Source organism: Suricata suricatta, chromosome 2 (assembly GCF_006229205.1).
Source record: "Suricata suricatta isolate VVHF042 chromosome 2, meerkat_22Aug2017_6uvM2_HiC, whole genome shotgun sequence".
In the NCBI taxonomy this organism is placed as follows: domain Eukaryota; kingdom Metazoa; phylum Chordata; class Mammalia; order Carnivora; family Herpestidae; genus Suricata; species Suricata suricatta.
In genome coordinates, this window is record NC_043701.1 from 122,268,570 (window position 1) to 122,283,695 (window position 15,126).

The 15,126-nt window shown below is 33.8% G+C and overlaps 2 protein-coding genes across 4 annotated transcripts in view; one reads left to right on the forward strand and one right to left on the reverse strand.

Moving 5' to 3' along the window:
• The window catches only part of PHYHIPL (phytanoyl-CoA 2-hydroxylase interacting protein like), a 95,298-nt gene extending 82,412 nt beyond the window's left edge, over positions 1-12,886 (forward strand). For both annotated transcript variants that reach the window (XM_029931721.1, XM_029931722.1), the window contains exons 4-5: positions 1,324-1,441; positions 11,323-12,886. In XM_029931721.1, the coding sequence (XP_029787581.1) occupies positions 1,324-1,441; positions 11,323-11,857 (653 nt within the window). In that variant the 3' untranslated portion in view covers positions 11,858-12,886. The remainder of the gene's footprint in view (positions 1-1,323; positions 1,442-11,322) is intronic.
• A 509-nt stretch (positions 12,887-13,395) lies between these two features.
• The window catches only part of FAM13C (family with sequence similarity 13 member C), a 152,178-nt gene continuing 150,447 nt past the window's right edge, over positions 13,396-15,126 (reverse strand). For both annotated transcript variants that reach the window (XM_029931724.1, XM_029931723.1), the window contains exon 12: positions 13,396-13,954. In XM_029931724.1, coding sequence (XP_029787584.1) covers positions 13,831-13,954 — 124 coding nt within the window. In that variant the 3' untranslated portion in view covers positions 13,396-13,830. The remainder of the gene's footprint in view (positions 13,955-15,126) is intronic.

The window sequence follows — 15,126 nt, forward strand, 5'->3', positions numbered from 1 at the left end:
ATGTATCATAGATAAGCTGCTATATTACAATTGAAAGTATCATAGATAAGTTGCTATATTACAATTGCCACTTCAGATAGCTATTTTGCATTTTAATTTATTTGAGTAAAATCTAAAGGGAACTTAATCTGTTTAAAGATCACTGTTTTAGTTTTATCAAAATAATGCAGACTTTTATCTAAGCTTTATTGATAACCCTGACTCTATAAATTTTGAGGAAGCTTTTTGTATAAATTGTCTTTTAATCTGGATAGCTAATCCACTAAGCTTTTATTGAGCACATACTGTGTGCTATGTACAGTGCAAAATATTGAATTAAAATAAAATAGAATGCCACCGACTAATCTACTTCTAGTCTGGGCTGTATCAGAGATAAAACCTTGTGCTTAGCCCGTAAGTCACAGTTGTCAATATATTTGTATGTAAATTTGGACTGAATTCCTTGCGAGGAAGAATATTCCTTTTGATCTTGTAACCTGATTATTTAATTTGCATCATGCCTTCTACATCATGTGTTCTTACCTAAATATATGTTTGTGAGCCAGTAAAGCAGTCAATAAACAAACTGCTGTCATGAGCAGTTCAACTAGGTTGCTTTTATTTGCAAAGTCTTATAATCTTTATAAACAAAATTATTGCTTACATTTTGGTAGAGGAGTTTGATAACAGTCCCCAACTTTCAAAACAAAAAGTTGGTGAAAAGATCAAATTGCCTGGAGAGAAAGTAGATTTTCAAGAGTCCTTTGTACCTGAAAACCACCAACTAAAAGCCAGAGAGCTAGTCTAAATTACTAGGCATATGAACATTTGGCAAATCAAACTGTGATAAGCCTCAATTTCTGCAATCAATAAAATGATCATATTTAATCTATCTTGCTAACCTCATAGATTTAGAGTAAATTAAGTGAATATTATTATTGCTACTCCTTTAAATTCTATTTGCTACAGATTGCAGACTAGAAACTTTTTATATTTAATTTTTCAGTTGCTCAAGAGAAGGTAGTATCTAGTATGGTGCAAATTGACATCATTTGGGTTATGCAGAGTCTACATTCCTTACTTAATACTTTTGTTTCAGGATTTTTAATTTCAAAGAGTAAAACAAATACATGGGTATCCTGAAAACAAAACAAAACAAATACATTTTTGTAGCAAGAAAAATGGCTCACAGAAAATCAATAAATGATTTTTCTTAGTGTAATTTACTATTAAGTAAGATAAATTTTCTAATGGTGATTTTAATAACTTCCAATTTATTAAACATGTAGTTGACACCTTTGGTAATATATTTTTAGTAAGAGAATTTTTTGTTGTTATTTTCAGACTATTCAAAAGTTCATCTAACACAGCTGCTGGAGAAGGCTGAAGTGATTGCAGGACGGATGCTTAAATTTTCTGTTTTTTATCGTAACCAACACAAAGAATATTTTGACTATATTCGGTAAGAATAAAAAAAATATATAGTGATTTGCTTGGCTAAATGCCATTCCAAGTTCTAGGCTCAGGTTTCCCTTGAGTCTAGTTCTGTGAAATACTAATTTTAGTTTCTTTTCAAAATGGTTAATTATACTCTTTTATTTCCCAGAATAATTGAGTAGAAAAAGTCTGATTGTGGGATTTTTTTTTCACTGTGCTTACATTCATTTCTGTAATCATTCATAATACTGTTCCTGTCAATTTAAGTGGAAGAAAATAAAGCTCAAGGGCTTAGACTGTTGACTATTCATGTACAAACCCCTCTAAATACAAAATATATAAACTCACCTAAATATTCTCTTCTTGTAGATCGCTTTAATAAGAATTTGGAAATGAAAGGTAAAAGGTAACATTCATGAAATATGGTGCATCTGGTGGAATTTTCAGGCTTTAAGTAGAGATCTCTCAGCCATAATCATGAATTAATTTTTCATGAGAACAGTCTGCTTTTTTACTTTTGAATTCTAGTGTTCAATGAGTATTTCTAAGATAGCCTATATTTATCCCAGAAAGCAGTTTCTGGGAATCCAAAAGAAATCCATGCTACAGGAAATTTTAATACTTAACAATCCTTTCATATTTGTAGAAGAAGATTTGAAGACACTAAGTAGAGAGATGTATGTTTTACAATAAGACTAAGACTTTTAAAATGATAAATGCTATGTAGGTTCTAAACTTTTACATAGTAGTCTCTATAATGTGTCATTTTTTAAAAAAGCATTGGTCTTACTTTAAACTTTGTTAGGGATTATATATGAAAAAAAATAGTAGGAAGTTTTGTTGTTATTTGTTTCATACATCTCTAGTTTTCTTAAATCAAAATCATGGTCTTAAATTTAAATCTGCTCCAAGCTGTAAAAAAATCTAGAGGGAATCAGAAAGAGAGAAGTGAATTTAGGCATTTGATTTCATCAAATGAAATATTTTGCAATATCATGTTGTTTTAATATATTTTGATGCTGAAAACCATTCCTGCCTAATACTTGAATATCATATAAACACAGAGTTTAGTTCATAATTCTTTTAGCTGGTAAATTATTTACCCTTGCCTCTCTATAATTCATGGTGGATGCCATTTACCTAATTTAGAGTACAGATATAACACAAATTATCATATCTGTCCAATTGTGAATGACCATATATATTTAACAAGAAATGTTTTCTTTAGGCATAAAAACTGAAAACAAAAATGATCTATTATTGCTATTTTCTCTAATAAGAAATACATCAATATAATAAATACATCTTTAGTATAGTTTAAATTCTTAGAATATTGCCAGTGTCTATTTTAGGTGGCCACTGGAGGTCAGTATTTCCTTGATTTTCTCTGCCCTTTGGGTAGAAACTAGCCTGTTTTTAGGTCCTTAGATACTAAAATTTGCATCACCTGTTTGCAGAAATTCTTCCAAGAAGGAAAACAAGCCATAAGGAAAACATGGAAAAGTCATTATGTATATTGTATAATTAATTCCAGTCTACTAGTACAAAAGATTTATTTACTAACAGGGAATTTTACCTTGGTTGGCGTTTCCATGACTAAAATGCATTTACTAAATGTAAATTGTATCCTGATGCAGTATATATAAATAAATATACTTCACAAGGCATTGGGTACAACTCTTCAATATTGCTTTATTAAAGTGCTTTATTAAAAAAATTGTAGACCTTTATTTTCTTTTTAGGTTATGAACTCTAATCAGGACCAGTGATCCTTTATCACAACCTATTTAAAATATCATCTTGTTAATCACAGTGCTTGAATAGAAAGGAACCATTTACTTACCTAACGAAATACTTTCTAAGTCATTATAAATTATGAAAAAGCAGGTAAATTCTGACTCAATCCATATGAATTGAGCTCATTTTGATCTTTCTCTAGAAATAAATTCCTAAGTAAATCTTGTTTTCCCTACCCCAGATCAAAATACCACTTTCTCTCTTACTCCTTCAAATTCACTAGGTAGCCTCATTTGTAGACAGATATAGGGATTCTTGGTGCTTTTAGGTGCTAGATTGTATATCCCCAAAGTTGATGTCTGTCACTAATAGATATCTCCTAGTCCAAATTCTTGTCTATATATTTTCTGCTGTTATTTTTTCATAAATTTAATTTATAGATTCATGTTGGACACATATCATCTTGATATTTAGTTTTTATTAATTAGAATGTAACTGTAACAAGGGTAAGGATTTTGAGCAAGGACAAGATGCTAAGTATGACTAAAAACTCTGGATTTTATATATAAAAGAAACATAAAAATCTGAAAGGTGGAAGAAGACTGAAAAGTGGAGAGAAGATAAACCACTTAGGGACCATGGGACTCAATGGACAAAACAGTGATGAGTTTCCTAGTTTTCTTTTTAGCTCTTATATTCTGGACTGAGTGCTGAAGAAGCCAGAAACCCAAAAATGCTAATGGGCACAAACCAAAAAACAAAAACAAAAACTCTCAGAAAGCCTGCTTTATTTACCCAAATGACCAGGAAAGAAATAGTCTTGAAAAAGAAAGCTTTTAGAGAATAATTGCCCTACTTCAGTCAAACACCATGGGAGAAAACTGTTTTTCCATCCTCACCAGCCAAGATCAAATAGGGATACTTCCTACCTTCTCCCACCTGTAAGGAAGCACTCTCCCCGCTTCTTCCATTTCCTACTGGAGTGGTGTCAGAGAAAGCTGAATGGGGAACCAAGACTTATACCCCCCACAAGTGGTAATGTGGTACCTATCACCCTCCCCACTACGATGGTGTCACAGAAGGCCTCCCAGAAATCAGAACTTTTCACTGCAGCCCAGGGATAAGGTTTACTTCTGCCTATCAGTGAAGGCCACATAGGGAGCAGTACTGAGAAAGCTCCTTCTCCCAGGTAGACTGTATTAACAGAAGTCTGGTGAAAGCCTATGCTCTTACTCTGCCCAGTCATTGAAGCTGACTGGTAATCCTGGACTTTCCTCCTCTAACAGCAATGAAGTGACACTCATCCACTTCTCCTGCTGATACATAGGCAAAAGAAGCCTGCCAAAATACCTAGATGTAAATAAGACTCTGTGTTATAACCTATACTCTAAAAGTCCAAGATAAAATTGAAATCCACTCATACCAAGAATCGAGAAAATCTTAACATGAATGAGAAAAACTGATTAACAGACATCAATCCCATGATAACAGAGATCTTAGCGTTATCTGACAAAGATTTTCAAACAGCCACCATAAAAATTTTTCAATAAGCAATGACAAGTGTACTTGAAACAAAAATGGAAGCAGCAAAGAACTAGAAGATATAAAGAACTAAGTGTATATTGTAGAACTGGAAAAAAAAACTGTAAGTAAAAATCTTAGTGGATAGACTCAATAACAAAATGAAGAGGACAAAGGAGAATCCATAAACTTGAAGATAGAACAATAGAAGTTACTCAAGCTGAATAAGAGAAAATTGATTGAAAATAAAAAAGAGCACAGCTTCAAAGACATGTAGGATTAATATCTATACTATAGATATATATTAGTAGATATTAGTGGATCTAATATCTTAATACTGATGTAATTAGAGTCAAAAAGAAAGGAGGAAGAGGGTGGAGCTAAGAAAGTATTCAGAGAAAAAAATAGCTGATATGTTGCCAAATTTGGCAAAGGACAGAAACCTAAATATTAAAAAAGGTAAGTATCTCCCAAACAGGATAAACCCAAATAAGTCCACTCTAAGACACTTTATAAATTATTGAAAATTGAATACAAAACAAATCCTCTAAGTGGTCAGAGACAAAAAAGATACCTCATCTATAGGGGGAAAACAATTTAAATAACATTGTCAAAAACCATGTAGACCAGAAAGAAGTGACACAATATTTCTAGGTTCTGAAAGAGAACTGTCAACCCAGAACCCTATATTTAGTGAAAATATCCTTAAAGAATAAAGAAGAATCAAGACATTCTCAGATGAAGAAAAATTAAGGGGAATTTGTCACCAGCATATCTACCCTTAAAAGAATGACTAAAAGAGGGTTATATTTTATTTTGTTTTATTTCATTTTTATTTTGTTTTTTATTTTTTATTTTATTCATCATGATAAGTGTACTTTTTAATCCCATCCTCCCATGACCTCCCCTTCAGTAACCATCAGTTGTTCTCTATAGTTAGGAGTCTGTTTCTTGGTTTGTCTCTATTTTTCATTTAGCTAATTTATTTTGCTTCTTAACTTTCACATGTGTTAAATCATGTAGTATTTGTCTTTCTCTGATGGACTTACTTCATTGAGATTCATTTAGCTAGTTTTATCCATGTTGTTGCAAATAGCAAGATTTCATCCTTTTTTTAGCTAAGTAATATTCCATTGCATACATCATATACACCACATCTTTTTTATCCATTCAGCAACCAATGGACACTTGAGCTGCTCCCATACTTGGCTATTATAAATAATGCTGCAGTAAACCTAGGGGTGTGTGTATCCCTTTGAATTAGGATTTTTGTATTTGGGTAAATACCCCAGTAGTGAAATTCCAGGATAATAGGGTAGTTCTATTTTTAACTTTTTAAGGAATCTCCATACTGTTTTCCATAGTGGCTGTACTAATTTGCATTCCCACCAATAGTGTAGGAGGGTTCCTTTTACTCCATATCCTCACTGACATTTATTTCTTATGTTGATTTTAGCCATTCTGACAGGTATGAGGTAATATTAAGATATTATTGCTTTGATTTACATTTTACTGATGATGAGTGATGTTGAACATGTTTTCATGTGTCTGTTGACCAACTGGATACCTTTGGAGAACTGTCTGTTCATTTCTTTTGCCCATTTTTAATTGGATTATTTGTGGTTTTTTTGGTTTTGAGTTGTATAAGTTCTTTATATATTTGGATACTAACCCTTTATATGTCACTTGCAAATATATTCTCCCACTCCTTTTCATTTTGTTGATTGTTTCCTTTACTGTACAGAAGCTTTTCATTTTTATGTAGTCCCAGTAGTTTATTTTTGCTTTTATTTCTCCTGCCTCAGGAGACATATCTATAAAAATGTTTCTGTCGCCAGTGTCAGAGAAATTATCGCCTGTGCTGTCTTTTAGGATTTTCATGGTTTCTGATCTCCCATTTAGGTCTTTAATCTGAATTTACTTCTGTGTATGGTGTAAGAAAGTGGTCCAGTTTCATTCTTTTGCATATAGTTTCCCAGCATCTGTTTTTTTCCCATTGGATATTGTTTCCTCTTTTCTCCATGATAAGATTAACCCATATAATTGTGGGTTTACTTCTGGGTTTTCTATTCTGTTCCATTGATCTCTGCAACTGTTTTTGTTCTAGTACCATAATGTTTTAATTACTACCGCTTTTTAATATAACTTGAAATCTGGAATTGTGGTACCTCCAGTTTTGTTTTTCTTTTTCAAGATTACTTTGTCTATTTGAGGTCTTTTGTAGTTCTATGCAAATTTTAGAATTGTTTGTTCTAATTTTATGAAAAAAGCTGTATTTGATAGTAATTGCATTAAATATGTATGTTGCTAGGGTAGTATAGACATTTTAACAATATTTGTTCTTCTAACCAATAAGCATGGGATGTATTTCCATTTCTTTGTTTCATCCAGACTTTTTTCTTCATTGTTTTATTGTTTTAGGGACAAGTCTTTCACATCTTTGGCTAAGTTTATTTCTAGATATTTTATCACTTTTGGTGAAAGTGTATATGGAATCATTTTCATAATTTCTCTTTCTGCTGTTTCATTATTAATGTATAGCAATTCAGTGGATTTCTGTACATTGATTTTGTATCATGTGACTTTACTGAATTCATGTATCAGTTCTAATAGGTTGTGGGTGGAGTTTTTAGGTTTTTTTTTTAAGTTTATTTATTTTTGAGAGAGAGAGAGAATATGCAGGAAGAACAGAGAGAGAGGGAGAGAGAGAGAAAATCCCAAGTGGGCTCTGCACTGTCAGTGTACTGTCAGTGCAGAGCCCAATGAGGGGCTCAAACCCATGAACCATGAGATCATGACCTGAGCTGAAACCAAGAGTTGGACACTTAACCAACTGAGCCACCCAGTGGCCCCATTTAGGGTTTCTATATATAGTATATATAGTGTATATATAGTGAGAGTTTTACTTCTTCCTTACCAATTTAGATCCCTTTTATTTCTGTGTTGTTTGATTGCTGTAGCTAGGACTTCCAGTTCTATGTTGAATAAAAGTGGTGAGAGTGGACATCCTTGTCTTGTTCCTGACCTGGGGGGGAAAGTTGGGTATGATATTCTTTGTGGGTTTTTTATATAAATGTGAGTTTTTCATTTATTATGTGACAGTGTGCTCCCTCTAAACCCACTTTGTTGATGGTTTTTATCATGAATGGATACTGTTATTTGTCAAATGCTTTTTCTGCGTCTGTTGAAATAATCATATGGTTCTTCTCTATTATTTTATTGATGTGACACTTCATGTTGATTTTTTAACAAATATTGAACCCTTGTATCCTGGGAATAAATACCACTTGACTGGTGTATTTTTTTTAAATAGTTTATTGTCAGATTGGCTTCCATACAACACCCAGTGCTCTTCCCTACAAGTGCCCTCCTCCAACACCACCACCTCTTTTCCCCACTCCCCCTTCCCCTTCAACCCTCAGTTCATTTTTAGTATTCAATAGTCAAGTTTTGTGTCCCTCTCTCTCCCCAACTCTCTTTCCCTCTTCCCCTCCCTTTGCTAAGCAAAATAAGTCAGGCAGAGAAGGACAGATACCATATGTTTGCACTCATAGGTCTAACAGGAGAGCAGGAGAAACCTAATGGAGGTGTATTTTTTTAAATGTATGTAATCTGGTCTTGGTGTCAGGGTGATACTAGCCTTATAGAATGAATTTGTAAATTTTTCTTCCTATTATGTTTTTTGGAATAGTTTGAGAAGAATGTGTATTAACTCTTTAAATGTTTGGTAGAATTTGCTTATGAAGTTGTCTAGTCCTGGGCCTTTTTTTTTTTTTAAAGCTTTTTGATTATCATTTTGACTTCATTGCTGGTAATAGGTCTGTTCAAATTTTTTATTTCTTCTTGCTTTAGCTTTTGTAGGTTATGTGTTTCTAGGAATTTATCCATTTCTTTTAAGTTTTCTGGTTTGTTGGTATATAAGATCTTTCACAGTTGTTTGTATTTTGTGGTGTTGGTTGTTATTCATCCTCTTTCATTAGTAATTTCGTGTATCTGTGTCCTCTTTTTTAGTGAGTCTTGCTAGGGGTTTACCAATTTTGTTAATCTTTTTGAAGAACCACCTCCTGGTTTCCTTGATATGTTCTTTTGTGCTTTTTTAGTTTCTGTATCATTTATTTCTACTCTAATCTTTATTTTCTTCCTTTGCTGGATTTGAGTTTTGTTTGTTCTTCTTTTTATACTTCCTTTTGGTGTTAAGATTGTTTGAGTTTTTTTTCTTGCTTCTTGAGATAGGCCTATATAACTCTAAACCTCCCTTATAGAACTGTTTGCTGCATCCCAAAGATTTTGGATCATTGTGTTTTTTAAAAGTTTTTGAAAAAAGAAGAGAATGGGCACCTAGGTGGCTCAGTCAGTTAGCATCCAACTTCGGCTCAGGTCATGATCTCACCACTTGTGGGTTTGAGCCCTGCGTCAGACTCTGTGCTGACAGCTCAGCACAGAGCCTGGAGCCTGCTTTAGACTGTGTCTCCCTCCCTCTGCCCCTCCTCTACTCACGCTCTGTCTCACTCTCTCAAAAGTAAATAAACATTAAAAAATTTTTTTTTAAAGAAGAAGGAAAAGGAAGATAATGATAGTGGAAGGAATTTTTGGAACATCAGGAGGAAAGGAAGAACAGTAAGAATAAAAATATGGGGGTCCAACTGGAATATCATACATCATGTATTTTTCTATTGTCTTCTACTATGTAACAGACTGTTTATTGGTCTCCCTTTGAATCTGCATTTTTAATAAGCGTCCTTAATAGTAGAATTTGAGGCTCATTGCTGTTCTAAAATCAGGAGAGATCTTGGGCACACCTCACTGACCCAGAGTCTCTTTTAGTAAAAATAGAACTACCCTACAACCCAGCAATAGCCCTATTAGGAATTTATCCAAAGGATACAGAAATACTGATTCATAAGGGCACATGTACCCCAATGTTTATAGCAACACTGTCAACAATAGCCAAATTATGGAAAGAGCCTGAATGCCCATCAACTGATGAATGGATAAATAAGATGTGGTTTATATATACAATGGAATACTACTTGGCAATAAGAAAGAATGAAACCCTGCCATTTGCAGCAACGTGGATGGAATTGGAGAGTTGTATGCTAAGTGAAATAAATCAGTCAGAGAAAGACAGATATCATATGTTTTTACTCATATGTGGAACTTGAGCAACTTAACAGAAGACCATGGGGGAAGGCAAGGGGAAAAGGTAGTTACAAACAGAGAAGGAGGGAGGCAAACCATAAGACATTCTTAAATACAGAGAACAAATTGAGGGTTCATGAGAAGGGGGAATGGAGGAGAGGGGAAAATGGGTGATGGGCATTGAGGAGGGCACTTGCTGGAATGAGCACTGGGTGTCGTATGTAAGCGATGAATCATGGGAATCTACCCCCAAAACCAAGAGCACACTGTATACACTGTATGTTAGTCAACTTAACAATAAATTACATTAAAAAAAAAAGAATAGAAAAAGGAGAAGGAGAAGCAGCAGCAGCATGCTAACTGGAAACCTGCATAGTAGGTTGTAATTTTCATCCCAAGTCTTGCTGGTCAAGGACCCAACAAGAAAGAGAAGAGACATTTAGTAGGAGTTCTGGAGAAAATTTGACAAAAGCACTATTCACAAAGATTAAGGCAACTAATAAGGAATCTATCAAGAGTTGAAAGGTTTTACTATTCTTGAAAAGGGAGATAGAGAACACCTGATAGTAGAAATAGGGACATATACAGATGAATTCAGCCACGCCAGAACCACAAGGTTCTGAAGCATGGAAGAAGTAGAAGACAACACACTTAAAACTTTGCTCCCTCCTCTCCTAAATATGCTGGTGCCCCCACTGGCAGAACTGAAATGGAAGGGACCAAGGGACAAGGATGAACTGAATGATAGTGTCCCAGCCCACAACGGAAGGCAAGAAGGATGGAGAGTAGAACTGGGAGAATGGTAAAGGAGGAATAACCAGCTCTGTTGTAAGAAAAACACAAGAGAGGACCTGATCAGCAAATAGTACCCTAAGGGGAAAAAAAAGCAAAATAAAACACTTTTGTGCCAATATACATGGACAATACTCAGGACTAAATTTATGGCATGCTTTAAAGAAACATTCAGTATATTTAACTAACCAATACTGTTAGTCCAATTTTCCCTTCAAAAAGCCACTTCCAAAATCCAGTAGGCATATAATTGATGTGACTTCAGTTGTGAGATTTCTAATTCCAGTTTGGTTTTTCTGGCCAGGAAATTTATTATGTAAAGACCTCCAAGGTTTGTAGAAGACCATCCTAGCATTAAAGTACATAAAAGTAAAGTAGGTCAAAAGATGGATTCTCCTTGATCTGATAGTAGATGATTCAGACTTTTAGACCAACTGCCAGTAAAATCTTTATATAGATCAATATTTTTACCACCTGGATGGCTCAGTCGGTTAAGCATCCGACTTCAGTTCAGGTCATGATCTCATGGTTTGTGGGTTCGAGCCCCACATTGAGCTCTCGCTGACTGCTAGCTCAGAGCCTGGAGCCTGCTAAGGATTTTGTATCTCCCTCTCTCTCTGGCCCTACCCTGCTCGTGCTGTCTCTCTGTCTCTCAAAAAAAAAAAAAAGATAGCTTTACTACTATTATACCAAGAAGTGATTTCTTTTCTCTTGCAGAGAACATCATGGGAATGCTATGCAGCCATCTGTCAAGGATAACAGTGGTAGCCATGGCTCTCCTATCAGTGGAAAATTAGAAGGCATCTTCTTCAGCTGCAGCACTGAATTCAATACTGGGAAGCCACCCCAGGATTCACCTTATGGAAGATACAGGTTTGAGATTGCAGCAGAAAAACTTTATAACCCCAATACTAACTTATACTTTGGGGACTTCTACTGTATGTACACTGCTTATCATTATGTGATTCTTGTTATTGCCCCTGTGGGATCACCAGGAGATGAATTTTGTAAGCTGCGCCTTCCTCAGCTAAATTCCAAGGATAATAAGTTTTTGACCTGCACAGAAGAAGATGGGGTGCTGGTTTACCACCATGCCCAGGATGTCATTTTAGAAGTCATTTACACTGATCCTGTGGATCTTTCTCTGGGCACTGTAGCAGAAATCACTGGTCATCAGCTCATGAGTTTGTCTACTGCAAATGCAAAGAAAGATCCCAGCTGCAAAACCTGTAATATCAGTGTTGGACGTTAATGCCCACTTTTCTTACTCATTCCCTTTTTGTTCCCTTAGGAGCATTGATCCTCTGTTGTCCATTTTCATCACCAGATGTTTTACACTGAAGCATGCACATGCCACTATCACCAAAAGTAAATTGCCATTTTTCAAATTTCATTCAGAGCCATTTTAGTGTTTCCTATTCCCTGCCCTTCCCATTACTTTCACTGATGAAAGTTCTCCTCTGACACTTTATTGCCTAGATGCTGCAATGTTTTTATTTTTCCTTTATGCCAAACATAACAAGACAATTATATAAATGCTTTAGCAAAATACAAAATAACAGCTTATAAATGGTGTTTAAATATGCATTCATTTTAATCTACTGAACAAATATTGGGCTAACTCCAAACCGCATGAAAGGGTGTAATTGCAGCATGAGTTAAATCTTGAAGACTAGAATTGTCAACACTTCCAACTTGTTGTTTGACAGTGTTATTTATGTTATTTATATTAGCTAACAGGAAACAACTATTGTGTTTCAACATAATAAATATAATAGAAAAATATTTTATTTGTATTGTTGTATAAAATATTTACAATCTTATAGAATATATAGAGTTACATTTTAATAGCAATTGTATACATGTCATGAAACCATTTCCCTTATCAAAGGTGTAGTTTGTAAACTTCAAATAGTCGTGTATCTGTCCTGTTACAAGTAATGACTTCAATTAAACAAATTTATGAAGGACATCATTCTGATTCATAAAAGTTATAAAATACCAGGTAAATACAGAGAAGACAGTAAGCCTCTGAAATACTCTACTTCTGAAAGTCAATATTCTTCCCACCCAAACTATATGAAAATATGAATTTGTTTAGCATCATGCTTAAACATTACAGAAAACAGAAATACAAACATGGTTGTTACAAGAGAGAAAATTGTTGACCTCTTACTTATTTTTACAAAGGCAAAAATGATAAATGTGTTTTAGTACAAAATAACACAAAACTATACGCACTAAAGTTGATGAAGTAAATAAAGTATTCAGGCTTCTTTTCCAAGGTGTCTTAATAATTTACATATTTTGTGCATGATGAAGAATACCTACAACTCATGAGAAAGCTTTGTGTATAGACCTTGGAACATTAAGAAAAATGCATATTCCCAATGGAAAAATAGTTATATACTCTTATAGTAAACAAAAAGAGTAGCAATCATAACTATGATCACATTAGATTATATATTGCAGACCACAAATCTATCCCAAAATATCTATTTTCAAATTTTAATACAATATTTTATTTTAATATAAACATCTGTCGTTATAGACAAAGTTAATTCACAAAGTACATGCTATCAGAATGAACTTTGGTAACCAGAAATGTAAAATCTCAAATAACTGGTAAAATAATGTGCTATTTTTATATAGAAATAAAAAATTACCTGTGACACGTTCTAGTATGCTTTACTAAATAGCCTAGCAGACTTAAAGGAAAAGGTAGATTTTTTTAATTACTTAAAAATCCATTAGAAGTTTTAAATAAATTAAATTCTTACTAGCCATATTCCTTCCTACATAAAAAGAAAAGTTTCTTTTCTTCCTCTGATTAATTTTTTAAAAATCATGCTCTTTTCATATATTAATAACTTAAGCAATTTTTGGACACAAAATAGACTTTTCCTAACAAGTGGCCCAATGAACAAGTATTATTTAGGTTTGATAAAATATTAAGATGTGTTTTGAAATAATTATACTGACCATGTGTTTTCTCCTTGGAGTGAAACAAATTTTTTTCCCATTATACTGTTATTTATTATATTTTCCCCCATTTATAATTTTTATTTATATTTTCCTCATTTATAATTACACTTGCCATCCCTCCTTAAAAACAGCTAATACAACCACTAAAGTGCTTCAATTTTCAGTATGTCGAAACTACTTGGCAAGAATGGCAGAGGTAAAGAAACTTGGCCTTATCCTGGTTGAAACATTTCCTGAACCTCAGATGGTTTTGGCCACATCTTGCTTGCTGATGAGGACCTCTAATAGTCTCAGTTTGGCTTTTATGTGCTTGTATTCATAGTACTCATCTGCCATTGGTATCCTATCTTCCTTTTGTGGACTTCTGCAAAACAGGAAAGACTCTCTATTAGCTCATAATAAATGAAGTCATTAAAAACCCTTTTATAATTTTTACATGATAGAGTACAGGGTAGATATTTCCATAGTTCCCCATCATTTCTTTTTCACCTTCCCTTCTACCTTCATACCCTCCCTCTTTCATGTGTCATTTGATTTTTATATAATAGTGCCCTTTGAGAACCTCAGTGCCATAGGTGTTTTGCATATATATGATCCAGTGCTTGGACATAACAGTGGAGTAAGTAAAAAGGTCTAAGGAATAAAACAAAAACCAGAACTCAAGACATTCTTTATCAAGTTATTCTACCATTATTCATGCCAAAGTACCATACCTGTGCAGAATTTCTAGCTCTGACAGAATTTTTCAAACTTCTAGCCAAAAATATTACATAAATTAACAGAATTTATGAATTTATTGTCATAGTGGGTAAAAAAGCTCATTGGCTATCTTGTGAACATGAAATATTTCCAAGTTTTCTTTTAATTATAATACCTATCTTTGCCAATGTGTAGTAGAATCAAGAAGATGTTCATGGATTTATTGGGAGTATGAACTGCAGTGGTTCTCTTTGCACCCTAATTCTTAGACTACACATCTGACCAAGCATTCTAACTAACTACTATGTGTTCTTGCCATTTACTTTGAAAAATGTTTGGGTAACATCTGGAGTTAAAACCATTTCCTTCCCACAAAAATATGTTGCCAGGATATGTTTTCTAAAGGGCAGTAATTGATTCAGGATCTTAGAAGGCCTTTGTCTCCTTGGTTGATATGATGACCAATTGCTTTTAGAACATTTTCACTCATGACTTTGAAAGACAAGAGGTGGAAAACAGATGAAGTACTACAGTTGCTCTTGAAAATAAACACTAATATTAGTATGGCTGAATCTAAGTAAATAACAAGCATTTAGTGTTTTACCTATAGTCCATTCTATTTTCCTAGTACTGATAAAAGAAATACCTCTCACAAATTAAAAAAAAATGTGAATGTATAAAGATTTCCTAAGAATGTAGTTATCTACTTGTGATGCACCCTGGAATTTCTAGTACAGAACTCAGAAGAGTACACAACAAATCTATAGACAAGATTTCTATTAAACATTGCCTAAGTTATTTAACAATTTCTTGCGTCCATTCTGTGTTATGCACCAA